At 44.3% G+C, this 16,018-nt stretch overlaps 1 protein-coding gene across 8 annotated transcripts in view; it reads left to right on the plus strand.

Annotated features, from left to right (window-relative positions):
- The window catches only part of SIN3A (SIN3 transcription regulator family member A), a 58,327-nt gene that overhangs the window by 19,502 nt on the left and 22,807 nt on the right, over window positions 1–16,018 (plus strand). For all 8 annotated transcript variants that reach the window (XM_083412730.1, XM_083412733.1, XM_083412735.1 and 5 more), the window contains exons 2-11: window positions 5,002–5,223; window positions 5,812–5,988; window positions 8,450–8,556; window positions 10,581–10,875; window positions 11,453–11,701; window positions 12,350–12,502; window positions 13,041–13,199; window positions 14,207–14,290; window positions 14,995–15,113; window positions 15,551–15,761. In XM_083412730.1, the coding sequence (XP_083268856.1) occupies window positions 5,035–5,223; window positions 5,812–5,988; window positions 8,450–8,556; window positions 10,581–10,875; window positions 11,453–11,701; window positions 12,350–12,502; window positions 13,041–13,199; window positions 14,207–14,290; window positions 14,995–15,113; window positions 15,551–15,761 (1,743 nt within the window). In that variant the 5' untranslated portion in view covers window positions 5,002–5,034. The remainder of the gene's footprint in view (window positions 1–5,001; window positions 5,224–5,811; window positions 5,989–8,449; window positions 8,557–10,580; window positions 10,876–11,452; window positions 11,702–12,349; window positions 12,503–13,040; window positions 13,200–14,206; window positions 14,291–14,994; window positions 15,114–15,550; window positions 15,762–16,018) is intronic.

Raw genomic sequence — 16,018 nt, forward strand, 5'->3', positions numbered from 1 at the left:
CAGGTATGAACTGCAGAGCTTGATCAAAGTCAATATGACTTTCAGAGCTTGATCAAATGAAGTTCTAGTAGAATAGACAATTCCAATAGAACTCCAATAGACAAGAATCAAAGAGAATAAATATATTCCATAACGGAGTGAATATTGTCTCTAATTTTTGTCATTTAGGGAGATTGTGTAGAAAGAAAAACAAACGTTCATAAATATTTTCAAGAGGAAAATTAATTATGGAAACTGAAATCTCCATTGTGGAAAGCTTTTAAAAAATAGGGTAGAATACAGTGGTACCTCGGGTTAAATACACTTCAGGTTACATACGCTTCAGGTTACAGACTCCGCTAACCCAGAAATAGTGCTTCAGGTCAAGAACTTTGCTTCAGGATGAGAACAGAAATCGTGCTCTGGCGGTGCAGCGGTGCCAGGAGGCCCCATTAGCTAAAGTGGTGCTTCAGGTTAAGAACAGTTTCAGGTTAAGAACGGACCTCCAGAACGAATTAAGTACTTAACCCGAGGTACCACTGTATGTTATTTCTGATGACTTATTTAATCATCATCCATAGGTTAGGCAACAAACTAGAGGATCTCAGGTTTTTGTTGTTCTGCCTTGCACATGTTACACATCCCATCATTTTTGGGGACAGATTTGTTGCAGAAGGCAAGATATTAAAAGATGGACATCATCACTGTGTTTTATGTCCACCACTTCCTTTCTGCGCTGGCTGGGCCTGATGTTGCCCAAACCATCCAGAGGGCACCAGTTTGGGGAAGATTCCCTTCAAGTGTCACTCAGCAGAACTGATATGTTGACTCACTGATATAATGGCTCACAACCATGAATGAGCCTTTTTATTGCCTTTCTGAAATACCATGAAATATTAGGTAGCCTTAGAGCACCCTTGCAAATAATTCTTAAAAGGTGCAAAGCTATCGTATTTAACTTGTCATTAGTGGCTTTAAGGGCAAAAAAACTAAAAGCACCCAGCTTTTGTAAAAAAATCTCTACTTTGTTACCTGAGTGTATGTATAGCTGAAGTGGCTAGTGTAGCCCAGTTATTGAATGGGGAAGCCTGGGACATTCCCAGTTGGTGGAACCCTCTTAGGTGGTCTTAGGCAAGCCAACATTCTCTTCACCTCAGCCCCACATCTCCCATATGAGAAGACTGGCATTTGCCTACCTTACAGGATTGTCGTAAGGATCAGGGAGGTAATGCATGTGAAGCTCTTTGAAATAAAGCTGTATTATTCTGCAAGCCTCCCTTAAACTGCCTAAATGATCCACAGGTGACACCTGGGGTATGATAAGGGGGAGAATTTAGATCCCTGGAGTGAACTATTGTATGGCGTTGCTCTTGTTGTGAAAAGGATGTCACAGTCAACATTCAGCATTCACCTTGTTGGAAAAAGTAGCTAGGAGACAGCTCCAAGTATCCACTACTGCAGTCCAGTTGGGCCTCTGGCCCTAACCTTTATCTTTGTATGGCTATTTTTGTTTTTTTAATTTGCCGCATTCTCCTCTTTTTCTTCATTTTCCTTTTCAAAGTTGTTGTCTGGATAACAATTCATTCCTCACTGATGTTTATAAGTAGCCACATAATCTGGCCATCCTTGGGAAGAAACAATCTCATTTAGACTAGCAGGTAAGGGAGGTGTAAAAAAAAGTTGGTCCTCTGTGCCTTTCAGAGCCAGAATGGCTAGCTGGGCATCATGTGGATAGCAGACTACAATGGTTCTGTGGACTAGTTGCCTTGTGAACATATTTTCCTTTTCCCAGGCAACCAGTGTTCGAAATTGACCAGTTGCCAGTCGCTTTCTGCAACTCAGGAGTGCTCCCTTGTGGCCAAGTTGAGATTTGCAGTCACATGGTTTGCACATGGTGCAGAGAACTCTTCTGGCTGGGCAGATGCCTTCCAGGAGGCTTGTTGATGTCTTTTCCATTGTTGTACAATTTGCATAAGAAGCTCTTTCACACAGTTAAATAGATTGCTTCTCTTGGGGGGGGGGGGGCAGAAAGGGAGATCTGGCCGATTTTCACCCCACCCCTTCAGCCTTTCTGTGAGACTGCAAGTTATGGACAGTTAAATGGGTTTTACTCAGGGCCTTAGAAAAAAGGTGCCATGAAGCTGTTAAAGCAAGTGCCACGCTTTTAACCAATGCCTTTTTTCTAGGGGGGAAAAGGTGCTTGTACTGCATACCCTTGACAGAAAAAGGGCTGGTTTTTATTGTGGGGCTTCTGCTGCTGATTCCTGAGCTGGCTGATTATTTAAGGAGTTTCTAATGGTGATCTTGCTTCTCAGAAGTGAAATGACTCTAGCAGTTAAGCAGTGCCTCTTTTATTGCTTTGCCTTTCATTTTTCCCCATAATAATATTTTTGCTGGCTTGCTTGGAAGGTTTGCCCCCTTTATTTGGATTCTGCTGCATCATTTTCTTTTGTAGGAATGCATATTGAGCATGGGGGTGGGGAGAGCAGAGCTGGCCTAAGGAAGGTGGGCCCCCTCTACATGGCCAGGTTGTGTTGGGGAAGGGGGATAAGGGAGTGGAGGGGGAAGCTTCACCTGACACAGGGAGAATCGGAGGAGCAGGCGGCAACTGGAGCACTCCTGGAGCTGCCTTGTGGGGCGAGAGGGTTACAGGGTTCTTTGGAGCTGCGGTAGCACTGACACCAATGTTTGGAAGCTGCAGGAGCTGCTTAAGAAGTTGGAGCAGCAAAACGAGCAGCTAGGTCTGCATTTGCAGCGCTGGTGGGGCTCCAGGCAACAGCCCCCAAAGGCTCCTCGGCAGCATCCCAGCAGTTCAGTCTCGGGTGTCTGCACCCTCTTGCTGCAACCGTCCGCATCCCGCTGTTGCCCATCACCACAAGGAGCAGCCCTCTACTTCCAGGGCTCAAAAGTCACTGCCTTGGCCCCAACAAAACTGGACCCAGATGGCCTTTGTGGAGCTGCTAAAGCCCAGTGAGCTGGACTGGCTGGCTGGCTGTGGGGAATCACTTGGCTTGTGCAGCACTTCTGGTGCCATGTTACCCTGCGGACCAGGTGATTCGCAGAGCAGTGCAGCAGCAAAAGAGGCGTATCTTTTGGTGCGCTGCTGCCCCACAGACCAATTGACTGACGTGGCATTGCAGCTACACCAGTCAGGTGGAGATGTTAGGCACCAAACAATGGTGCCTGGACATCTCCACTGACTCGTTAAAGGCTGGTCGTCCGTCGCAAAATGTAACCAGCGCCTGGCTAATTTTGAACGCTGAGTCCAAGTAGAATAAATATTCTTATATCTTGAAATAGATATGAGAACCATTTTTGTCTTGTTCTTGGTTCTGGTCCTGTGACAGTGAGTGAGATTTACCTGCTTTTTGAACCCAACTCTGCAGCATGAGGCAGAACGCCTTTCTATTCCTTCCTAGAGATGAGTTAGCAAAGTTTGCTGATGGCACCAAGTTGTTCAGGGTAGTTTTGAACAAAAAGAGGCTGTAAATCGCTCCAAAGGGATCTCTCCAAACTGGGTGAATGAGTATTAAAATGATAAATCTGATGCAGTGTTAATAAGTGTAAGGGGATGCACGCAAGGGGCAACATATCCTAACATTACATATATGCTATTGAGGGCTGAGCTGGTGGTGTCCTACCATTATAGGGTCATAGGGCCCAATGAAGATGTTGACCCAGGTTGTGGCAGCGGTAAAAATGGGGAATTATATTTTTGGGATCATCAGGGAAAGGATTGGAAACAGAACTGGAAATATCACAATGGCCTTATACAAGCCTATGGTGCAGCTGCACTTGAAATACTGTGTACAATCCTGGTTACCACAACTCTTAAAGGATATTATGATGCTGGAATTCAAATCCTCACTCAGCCATGAAATTCACTAGTTGTTATTGTCCCGCATGTGCCTAGATTTCAGTCCCACTGTGCTCTCTGTATGATCTGTTTTGCTATGGCTCCTAGCTTTTATATCTCAGTTTCTAACACTGCAGACAACCCTTGTGAAATAGATTAATATTTGCAAACAAAAACACTTAAGGAAGCTTTTAAAAAGCAGGTTAACCTGAGAAGTAAAAGGTAAAGGTACCCCTGCCCGTATGGGCCAGTCTTGACAGACTCTAGGGTTGTGTGCCCATCTCACTCAAGAGGCCAGGGGCCAACGCTGTCCGGAGACACTTCCGGGTCACGTGGCCAGCGTGACAAGGCCACATCTGGCGAGCCAGCGCAGCACACGGAAACGCCGTTTACCTTCCCGCCAGTAAGCGGTCCCTATTTATCTACTTGCACCCGGGGGTGCTTTCGAACTGCTAGGTTGGCAGGCGCTGGGACCAAGCAACGGGAGTGCACCCCGCCGCAGGGATTCGAACCGCCGACCTTTCGATCGGCAAGCCCTAGGCACTGAGGCTTTTACCCACAGCGCCACCCGCGTCCCTAACCTGAGAAGTAGGTTAGGCTAAAAGAGTGGCCAAAGGCCATTCAGAAGAACTTTGCTAACTCAGCTTGGATTGAAACTGGTCTTTCTTCCAGTGGGGTTGGGTGGGGGTGGATTAGGATCTGCACAAGCAGATATGGTAGCATTTATCTTGTAAATGGTGCTTTAGTTCTATAGTTTGGCATAACTGCACTCATGAAGCCATCCAGTTTCTGTCAAGTTTATCATGATACATTTAAGGTGAAACTAAAATGTAATATGTTTGTCCACCTATAAATGTTCAGTCTAGTCACATTATACCCTCTAAACTCGTGTTTCCCAAACTTTGGTCTCCAGCTGTGTTGGGACTACAATTCCCACCAACCCTGACCCCACTGGTCCTGCTCGTGAGGGATGATGAGAGTTGTAGTCTAAAAACAGCTGAGACCCAAGTTTGGGAAACACTGTTCTAAATTCCTACAAAGAGCAGCCTTTGTTTAAATGCATAACTAGAATCTTTGTTGTTTTGTCTCCTTGATTTTGAAATACAATTTTTACTGTTAAGGTTGACAATTTGTTGCTTCTATTTGTCCATTCCTCTTTCTAACAGGTTTTATAGTGCTTTCCTGAGCATGAATTCAGAATGAAGCGGCGATTGGATGAACAGGAGTCATCTGTGTATGCGTCACAGCAGAGACGTATCGCCAGCAACACAGAACCATTCCAACACCAGCATCGTGTTCTTGCTCCAGCACCTCCTGTATATGAATCTGTTTCGGAGACCATGCAATCTGCTACTGGGATACAGTACTCTGTAACACCCAGCTACCAGGTAGAATTGCTGTCATGTTTTTTAAGCTTATGTCCTCTCAGGAAGTTCATCAATCTTCATTGCTCTGTGGGCAAACAATAACATAACAATAAAGAGCATGTTTTCTCGCTCCTCCACCTCCTAGTGTGTGAGACTCGAGCCTCCTTGCCCTTGGAAGTAGATACAGTCTTGAGGCCCATCATTTAACAGTGCAATCCTCAGCATGTTCGTTTGGAAGTAAATCTCTTGGTCAAGCTGGTACTGTCAGTAATGGGGATGGGTGTATCAGTTTAAATAGGTGACAGGGTTCTAGCCATGCTCTTCCTGTGCCCAACTGTGGGGACTCTGCACAGGGATGCATCATTGTTGTTCAGACATGTCACTCCAGGCCAGGCTTAGCTTTCTCAAAGGAGCACTTGAAAGCAAAGCTCTAGGCTGGACAACCAAAGATGCTTCAGCAATATGAGTTCATTTTTTGCCACAGGTGTTGCTTTGATGGAAGTTATTTGGAGTCATCATTCCCAGGTGACCTCCAGAGCAATTGTTTGGAGATACCCATGCTGGCATAAGGCTTAACCCTAGTGGCTTGTCTTTATCTTTCCTTCCCAGGTGTCCACTGTGCCGCAGAGCTCCAGCAGTCATGGGCCCACTCTCGCAACTGCCCATAGTGGGCATCACCATCCCAACCCACCCCAGCCGCATGGCAGCCAAGTGGTGCAGAGTCATGCTCACCCAACTCCCCCTGCAGCACCAGTGCAGGGGCAGCAACAGTTCCAGAGGCTGAAGGTAAGGTCTGAGGTAGATTAACTTGGTTTCATTTAACCTTTCTTCAGACAAGCACAGACTGCTTGGGGAAATGAGAAAGTTACAGCTCAAGTGGATATCCACTTACTTGGTTGCAAGTTGCTTTGGGTTGCCGTTGGCAACATAAAGCGAGTAACATATTGTATAAATATATAAAATAAAGTGTTGTATGGCTGTGGGCTTTTAGAACTTCTAGGTCAGGGGTCAGCAAACTTTTTCAGCAGGGGGCCGGTCCACTGTCCCTTAGACCTTGTGGGAGGCTGGACTGTATTTTGAGGGGGGAAATGAACGAATTCCCATGGCCCGAAAATAACCCAGAGATGCATTTTAAATAAAAGCACACATTCTACTCATGTAAAAACACGCTGATTCCTGGACCGTCCATGGGCCAGATTTAGAAGGCGATTGGGCTGGATCTGGGCCCCGGGCCTTAATTTGCCTACCCATGAAGTAGGAGAATCCTGGTTTTATCTAGGGGATGGTATGCAGTTTTTGTATGAGTCTTTGCTAGCAGCTTTTGGAATAACTAGTCAAGGTTTGTTTTTGTGCCTTGCTGCAAACCTGACCAGATAAGCTATAGTGGTGTACATTGAGGAATAGCAGAAATAAGATACATACCCTGTTTTATCAATAGTTTAGTAACACTGAAGAATTCAACTGTACTGTTATGGTTTTCTCTCTTCTTCTTACATTGCTGTTAATCTAACTGCATGGATCTCATATCTTGGCTGTTAAAAGGTTTCTTTCCCACTGCCACCCCTACATAAAGGTCAGCAACAGAGGGGGAGGCAGAAGTCAAACAGCATTTAAGTCAGTGATGGAGGGCCTGTGACACCCCCTCCCCCAAGTTCTTGTTGGACTCCGGTTCACATCAGCCTTAGTCACCACACTAGTGGTCAGGCATAATGGGAGTTGTATGTCAGAAACAATTGGATGGCCACAGGTTCCCAATCTTTTGGTTAAGGCCACTTGCTGTCCCACTAAAATTTTGTGCAGGCCTAGGACGTTTTGATTTCTTGCGTGTTCACCAGGACAAATTATTGTATTTATATACCACATTTTTCTTTCAACAAGCTCAAGGTGGTGTACATGGTTTTGTGCCTCCCTATTTCACCCTCACAACAACCCTGTGAGGTAGGTTAGGTTAGGAGATGGTGTTGGGCCCAAGGTCTCCCAGGGAGCTTTATGGTTGTCGTCCTTGGCCAAGGAGGGCATGTCCCTGACAAGGGGATGTGTGAACTCTGATAGCCTCTGATCATCTCTTCTATAGGTTGTTTTGTTATGCTGTATTCAATACTAGTCCTACTCAAAGTAAACCCTCTGAAATTAATGAACTTAAGACAGTCCTTTTCATTAACTTTTATTTTGAGTAAGGCTGACTTTACATACATCCCATTTCTTATATGTATGTAAATATCTACTTTTGGGGGGTGTTTCTTTGTCCTGTACTTGTTTTCTGCTGCAGCATGTGTTGTTGCCACTGTCAGGCGCAGTGAGTATTACTTTGTGAAAGTATCTCTGGTATAGCTCTTGGCTGCAGCCAAGAAATGGCCTGCGGGGGGCGGGGAGAGAAGCCCTCTGAGGCGTGTTTCTCCATTTTTTAAAAGGAATTTATTTGCCAACCAGCAATTGTGCCTTGGTTGTCGAACAAAAAAGTGAACAAAAGTTTCTATCATTGAACTCAGGAAAACTGTTACGTAAGTCTGAGGAAAGAGCTCATGCATAGCCCAGCTGTTGCAGAAAAAAAAACTTTTTAAAAAACAGGTTTTCACTCAGGCTGAAATATTGCTTAAATAACCAGCCTGAAGAGTGGCTGTGGTACAGTATATTGTTTTTCTGCACAGCACCCTGCTTATGAAGGGTTTGCAATTTCAGGCTTGTCCACTAGACATTTGTTTTAAAAGCCTGCTTGGAAGCCCTGGATCCATCACTCTTCTGGGCACTCTTATCCAACCCTTTGTAATTTGTAAATATCCCCAGAAAGCAGCAGCAAAATGCACATCACAAAACGGCCACACTGATCACAACGTAAAACAAGAAAGTAGTGTCAGGTCCCTTACTGTGCCCCTCCTTGGAACTTTGCCTTGGGCTGCAGTAGCACTATTCACTTCTTGAGAGGACTGTTGTGTTGCATGACAAGAGATGTGAAGCTCCAGAAAGGCCAACCCCCCCCCCCAAAAAAATGGTAGACGTGCGGGACAGACTATTCTCCTCCACTCTTCCCAGTTCTCTGTTTCCCCCCAGGCCTTTATATCTCTTATGTACGGCTGGGCTTCACAGAAGAGAGAGCTATACACAGTTCAGAATTGCTTTCTGGTGAAAGAACAAGTTTTGCTTAACTGCTTTTTTGTATCTCAGGGGTTGCATTCCCTGTGCATGTGCAAGAATGGAGATAAAATGGTGACAGAAAGACATGTTCCTAAGTTGCTTTTGTTGGTCCTAGGTGGAAGATGCCCTCTCCTACCTTGACCAAGTGAAGCTGCAATTTGGCAGCCAGCCTCAAGTCTACAACGACTTCTTGGACATCATGAAGGAGTTTAAATCTCAAAGGTGCGAACCTGCTGTGTGCTTTATTTTAACAGATGCTTCTTTGGGCCATGTAGTATTTCACTAGTAAGGTCAAAATCAAATGCCTGACAATATCACACATTTGAATCTTTCCCTTTGTCTGCCCTAAATTCACCACAGTCCTATCTTGCCTGCTGCTTTTTTCTTGTGCTTGTTTTCATAATTCTACTCGCAGCCAAACTTCCTTTTTTCATAGAATCATAGAGTTGGAAGAGACCACAAGGGCCATCGAGTCCAACCCCCTGCCAAGCAGGAAACACCAGGAAACACCCTGATCTGGCTAAAACCCCTCATGCCTAACACCCCCATCTATAGTGGGCCCCAAAAAAGCAAAGTTTGCTCTTAAGTATGCCTTATCCAAGGTCCAAATCATAGTCTGGATGGGCTTGATATAGCAAAGTTGTTGAAACTGGTAGGGCCTGAGCATGCTTAGTGTCTTGATAGGAGAATGTCTGAATACATAGGAAGAGAATCAATTTCAGCCATAGGAAAACACAAGTAAAATGTGAAAAAGTGGCTGCATCACTAGATATGGTTCTCAATGTATTTTGAGAAAACTCCTCTTTCAGGGAGAGGCTTTTATGCTTCATGTTCACTTCTGCTGCCTTTTTTGCTTTTGAAGACTCACTTGGAACCTGTCTCATCGACTTCCACTGTGGAAGAAATGCACGTAACAAAATTAAGAAGTCCATGATTTACTTTCTGATGTTGCACTTTAAAAAGAAAAAAAATGAATTTTTATTAGATTTTTTAATATACCCAAAGAAAATTAAAGCAAACAGGAGTTGCCAAAGTATCAAAATAAAAAGGAAATGATAAATACTACCAACAGCCACTTGTCATTGCAGATTTGATACTTGTATAAAGATTCTTTCTTGGGGGAAGGGGAAAGAAGTACAGTGGTGCCTCGCAAGACGAAATTAATCCGTTCCGTGAGTCTCTTCGTCTAGCGGTTTTTTCGTCTTGCGAAGCAAGCGGATTAGCGCTATTAGCGGTTTAGCGGCTATTAGCGGCTATTAAAGGCTTAAGGGATTAGTGGATTAGCTGCTAAAAGGCTATTAGCAGCTTAGCGCCTTAGAAAAAGGGGTGGGGAGCGAAAAAAAATCTCCAGAATCGCAAGACATTTTCGTCTTGCGAAGCAAGCCCATAGAGAAATTCGTCCTGCGAAGCGCATTGAAAAACGGAAAACCCTTTCGTCTAGCGGGTTTTCCGTCTTGCAAGGCATTCGTCTTGCGGGGCACCACTGTAGATGCTTTTGGGGGGCAGAAAAAGAAAACACGATCCCAGAGAACTCTTCTTTCTCACCCCCTCCCCCATGAGATTTAGAATCTTGAGTTTTAGCAATAGATTATCAGACAAACTTGTCCTGTTCACCTTTTTGCTTATTGTGAAATGCCCATGCCTATATATTTTCTTTATTTATATTAAATATTATCTGCCTTTCATTAAAAAAATTCCAAAGTGTTAATAAAATCAATTCATAAAACAAATAAATTCAATTTGTAACCAGCAAATAAGCATTAAAAACAAATTCTTAAAAAGCTAAAAACAGAACAAACAATTCCAAAACCCATCTACAGTCTAAATGCCTGAACAAACAGGACAGTCTTCATTGGGCTCTGACAGCTTGTGATGGTTTGCCAGGTGGGCCTCCTGATGAGGGGCATTCCACAGTTGAGGTGACACCATAGGTAAGGCACTCTTCTTTATAAAAGCATGACATATTTCTGCTAAAGAGGGTGGTTGAAACAGAACCATTCCAGAAGTTTTTCAGGCGTGGGCAGGCTGGAAAGGAAAGAGGTGCTTGTTCAATAATTTGGTTACTTTTATTTCCCTAAGCAGCATGTTTTGTTGGCAGCTTGCCTGCCTTATTTTCTGCTAGTAGCTATAATGGGGGATGTGTGTTAACAACATTCTCTAAATGTAGTGCTATGCATGTCTGAAATGTGTCAAATCCACAGAGGAGACCTGATCTCTCTCTTCCTCCTTGTCTTTTGATTTCACAGCATTGATACTCCAGGAGTGATTAGCCGGGTGTCTCAGCTGTTCAAAGGCCATCCAGATTTGATTATGGGTTTCAACACTTTCTTGCCTCCTGGCTACAAAATTGAAGTGCAGACTAATGACATGGTGAATGTAACGACACCAGGGCAGGTTCATCAGATCCCGACCCACGGCCTCCAGCCCCAGCCTCAGCCCCAGCCCCAGCCCCAGCATCAGCATCAGTCTCAGCCATCAGCACAGTCTGCCCCAGCCCCAGCACAGCCAGCACCACAGCCGACACCTGCCAAGATCAGCAAGGTAACCTCAAATGAAACAGGTAGTCTCTAGCTTAGAAGTAGGGACACCTGTAGTTTCCAGACAGAGAAGGCCCTCTCAAGGGACAAAGTGAGGTTGATTTGGGGTTTTGTCAAGGAGGCATGTTGCCAAAGTGGAGAGTCAGAGACAGATAGCTGACCTTTGGGGCACAATTTACCAACACATTCTGTGCAAGAATCACTGCACGAGCACAATATCTGTTTGGAATTTCCCTCTTCAGGCACAAAAATTTCTGGGCCAACCAAGCTTCTGCAGCTCTGTTTTGTTAGCATACCATAGTTGGTGTTGTGTAAATGATCTAGCTAGGTGGATTCACAAGGGAATAGCACTGCCTTTGGGAAAGGAGTTGAAGTAGATGAGCGTCTCGTTCCTTTCATCTCTATATTGCTGCATGGTTATTCTGGGCAAGCTCTGTATCATCCTGAGGTAATAATAAGTTTTGCTGTTTGTTTTGCTTTTGAGCATAGTCAAGCAGCACTCTGGAGGGCTCACTAAGGGCTCACTCAATACGTGGCTGTTCAGGAACCAGTGTAACCCAGTGTCTGCTTTTCATTCCCAGCCATCCCAGCTACAGACACATACACCAACCAGCCAGCAGACTCCCCCAATCCCCTATGCATCCCCTCGCTCTCCACCAGTCCAGCCCCATGCACCTGTGACAATCTCTCTTGGATCCACACCATCCCTCCAGAATAACCAGCCGGTTGAGTTTAATCATGCAATCAACTACGTCAATAAGATCAAGAATCGTTTCCAGGGACAGCCAGACATTTACAAGGCTTTCTTGGAGATCCTCCATACCTATCAGGTGAGTGGGCAACTGCACAAGTCTTAATGACACCTTTTTCCTGTTCAATATTCACTTTTATATAGAAGAAAAGAGTGGCTTGTCAAGCAAAGCAGGAAAAGATGATTACTGGGTGCACTGCTATTTTTCTAGAAAAAGAGGTACCGGAACTCACCCCGAACACCTCCCTTGTTCTCTTATAATGGCAATGGCGCCCACCTGAGAGGTGCCAGAACTCAGTTCTGGCAAGTTCTGCCTAAAAAAAGCCCTGACTGGGTGAAGCATAACAAGTAGTAAATCCCCAGCCAGTTGACACTAGCTCAGTTTTGCTTCAAACCTACCTGCTTCAAACCTTCAAAGTTCCTACCTGCAGAGGAGGAAATTTTCTCCAGAGATGCTGTTTAAAAGCCATCATTAATGGAGATGAGTCATACAAAGGGTGCAACACTTGTAGAACAGCCAGATGTGCCTCTCAAGTGTCTGGCCCTCCGTGGAATCCTTCCAGGGGCAGGAAGGAAACTTCTTCAGTGTCCTTTTTATCTTGTCATCTGATGCTTTTCTCTTGAGCTCTCATGCTAGGTGTTGTGGATTTTCTTTAAAGAACCAGGAGAGTGAAACTGGTTAGAACAGCTGCTCTGAGCTCTTCCTTTCTCTTCCATCTCATGACAGAAAGAGCAGCGGAATGCCAAGGAAGCAGGAGGCAACTACACACCGGCACTGACTGAGCAGGAGGTCTATGCCCAGGTGGCCCGTCTTTTCAAGAACCAGGAAGATCTGCTCTCGGAGTTTGGGCAGTTCCTGCCAGATGCAAACAGCTCTGTGGTGAGTTTGCTCCTAATGTTGTTACTTACAGGGCACCTTGAAGGAGAGCATTGCTTATTCTGTTCTGCTTACTCCTTATGGCATAGTGTAACTTTTGAAGTACTGGGATATGGATTAATTAATGAGGTGGGGATATTTAATTATAATAATTAAATAAACAAAATAGATTGGACTTCAGAGCAAGAGTTCCTAATTTGGGTTTCTGTTGAAGACAGGAGTGCCTAGTGTGCTCTGGTCCATGGGGTCACAAAGAGTCGGACATGACTAAACAACAAATTGTCTTATGATTCCCTTTTAGAGGATCACAGGCAAAGAGCCAATTTTCTTAGTTTCCTTTCTGGAAAGGATATACTTTGCGTGATGTGAGCTGAGTCCTGTTCTCTACGCCCGCCCCCCCCGCCCCCCCAGTTAACAAGGCCATTTTAATATCAAGTTCCTTGAGCTCTAGAGCTTTGCCTGGGTGATTACAATTAAATACATTTGCCTGTATGGGATACTGGGATCAATAAATGTGTTTGTACATTGTTGTTTAAACAAGCTTTTAAGCAAGACAACTGCAGAGAAAGTGGAGTCTGTGAGAAATGACCATGGGGGCACAGTCAAGAAGCCCCAACTTAACAGCAAGCAGCAAAGACCTAATCAGAATGGCTGTCAGATTCGGCGGCATGCCGCAACTGGGACAACTCCTCCAGTGAAGGTGAGCATTGATAATCATCTTCATCAATAGGCTGATACCAGATACTGCAATGGTCTGTTGCAATGAAAGCAACAGAGTCCCTTGTGACCCTTAAATGTTGTATTGTGGCCTAAGCTGATGTGGACTAGAGGCCACTGGATCAGATGCATGAAGGTGTTTCATTAGTTGGTAGATGCGCATATTTATGTTTGAAAACAGTAGGATTGGGCTGGAGGAGGAGACCGTGAAGAAGGTCACAGAAGGTCTGCTGCATTTCTGCATAAAGCCCAAAGGAAGAACAGAGTGAGCTGTTAGTGGGACAGCGGTCCCTGGTTTGTAACTTAGTTGTAAGTTACAAACGGGCTCATTTTAGCTGGAAAATCATTTGTTCATCAGAGCCTATCAGAGCTTTTGAATCATTGTCTTCCTAATATTTATTTATTACAATAACATTTCAGGATGCAAATTCTTCTGAAGGGAATGGAGGGGCTGTGCTGCTCTAGGAGAAAAAACTCTTAAGCAGGGAGTTAACCTTGGTGAGAGTGAGGGAACAGCCAGTAAAGGTGTCCCATGGCATCTGGGAGCCCTTGTGTGAGGTCTGCAAGAAAAGGTTGAGGTCCTGGGTGAGGAGGAGGCAGTCATATAATCTTTTCTGAGACCTGGGATGGGATGCCAGCAAATAAGGAAGGTTGTTGAACTCTTGTTGATCAATTAACTTGTTGCAAATGAAACAGTGTTTGTAATTCACCATTCTTATTTTAATGCTTTGCCTTTCCAAGCTGATAATGAAAACCCAGGGAAGAGTTAGTAGTATGTATCTACTGACTGGTTTTCTTACATGCCTACTTCATATGCCTTCAGTAACCATTGTTTAACCCTACCAAAACAACAATAATGTATACCATTCTCCACTTCTCTGGCAGCAGCTTAGCAAAACTAAAATATTTTTGCAATAGGCATCAGCCCAAGTATTATCTTTCGACTCTGGTTTTTGAAACTCTTTTGCGGCTCATTCTCTCTTTCTGCAGAAGAAACCAAAGCTGCTCAGTTTGAAGGACCCTTCAGTGGTAGAAGCTGGAAAACATGGGACAGAGTCTCTGTTCTTTGACAAGGTGAGGCTTTGGATGACATCTGCTGAAGCAGCCATTGGTTTTCAAACAGCCCTAGCGCTTTCTTTTATTTGAGTCCTACTCCCAGATCAGTGTGCATTAGGAAAGCAGCCTTAAGCCTCCCAGATGTTACCTGTCTGTCAGTCTCAGCATCTAATATGGGGGGGGGGGCTTTTGACCTTCTCACACAACTTCTGCATCACTGCCCCTTTTCACACCTCAGCCGGCTGTATATTTCTCCTGACTAGGTGAGATCTCTGATTTCTAGATACCTTTTGAAGCCACTGTTTCAGAGACTAAATGACATTTTGAAAATTTGCAAAACCCCAGCAAATTTTGAAAAAAGTACCCTTCTGTACAAAAGTAGCAGTGAACTAGGCGGCTTTGCATTATAATTTTCAGCAATGAAAACAATTGCAACTATTAAAAAGAGTTTCATGTTTAAAAACAATTTCAGATGCAACTGAACAACATTTTCATTTGTCAGATACTAAGATTAACCAGCTTTAAAACAGCATAATAATAATCTACCAAAGTGGATTCAAGGCTTGTTTAAATCAGTAAAATTTTATATAGATGTTTATTCCATTTATGAATTGTTCCCCATGTTGCATCCCAAAGAGATGGTGTTAAGTACAGTGTATTGATGGTGTTGTCATTCATTTTTCTCAACAATTTGCTAACCATATTTTTCCTTCTCCCACAAGGTTCGGAAAGCTCTGCGAAGCACAGAAGCATATGAGAATTTCCTCCGTTGCCTGGTCATTTTTAATCAGGAGGTGATATCCCGAGCTGAGCTTGTGCAGTTAGTTTCTCCATTTTTGGGGTAAGTGAAATAAATGATTCCTGGCTGCATGATTCATTGCCAGCTGTTTGTACATTGGGGTGCTTGACAAAGGAGATAAATTTACTGGCTGCATTGAGTCAACTTAATTTGGAAAGTTGGGAATTAGCAGCAGTGAACATTGGGCTCACTTGCTCCCTCCCCTGCTTTCCTTCTTCCTCCAATTGCAAGGCGAAGAGATTAGATGCTTCTGCTTCTAGTTGGTTGCAAACCATAGTTGTGGTGCTGAATCCACACAGCAAAATGTGGCATGCTTAAACCACAATTCCAAACAAGAATAAGTTATGGCAATGCAGTTTGTCCTTTTTTGTGTCCTAAATGTGTAAATCATTTAGACAAAAGACTTAGATAATCTTCCTGCAACCATTGAGTTCTATAATCTTTTCTCTTTCCTCTCCCATTTCCCCCCCTCTTTTTAGGAAATTCCCAGAGCTGTTCACTTGGTTTAAAAACTTTCTGGGCTACAAAGAGTCTGCACACATGGAGACTTTCCCTAAGGAACGGGCTACGGAAGGGATAGCAATGGAAATAGACTATGCTTCTTGTAAGAGACTTGGCTCTAGCTACAGAGCCTTGCCGAAGAGCTACCAGCAGCCCAAGTGCACTGGTCGGACTCCGTTGTGTAAGGAGGTAAGGCAGCATTCTTCATATTGAAGTAAATGATGCTAGTGGAAAATAGGAAGGTGCTGTGCATCAGCTTGGACAGTTGCCTAGCCCAGGAGAGTCTGCTCTGTATGGCAGTGGCTCTCTATCTTTCCCATCATTTGCTGCAGCATAATAAATTGGAGGTGCCTGGGACATTCCTTTAAGCCATGTGTGCTACCACTGGGCTGTCGTTCTTTCCTTGGATGAGGTTCAGAGGAAGAACCCTTGGAATGACAGTACCC

This window comes from Podarcis tiliguerta, assembly GCF_965153285.1.
Source record: "Podarcis tiliguerta genome assembly, chromosome: 14".
NCBI classification, from domain to species: Eukaryota; Metazoa; Chordata; class Lepidosauria; order Squamata; family Lacertidae; genus Podarcis; species Podarcis tiliguerta.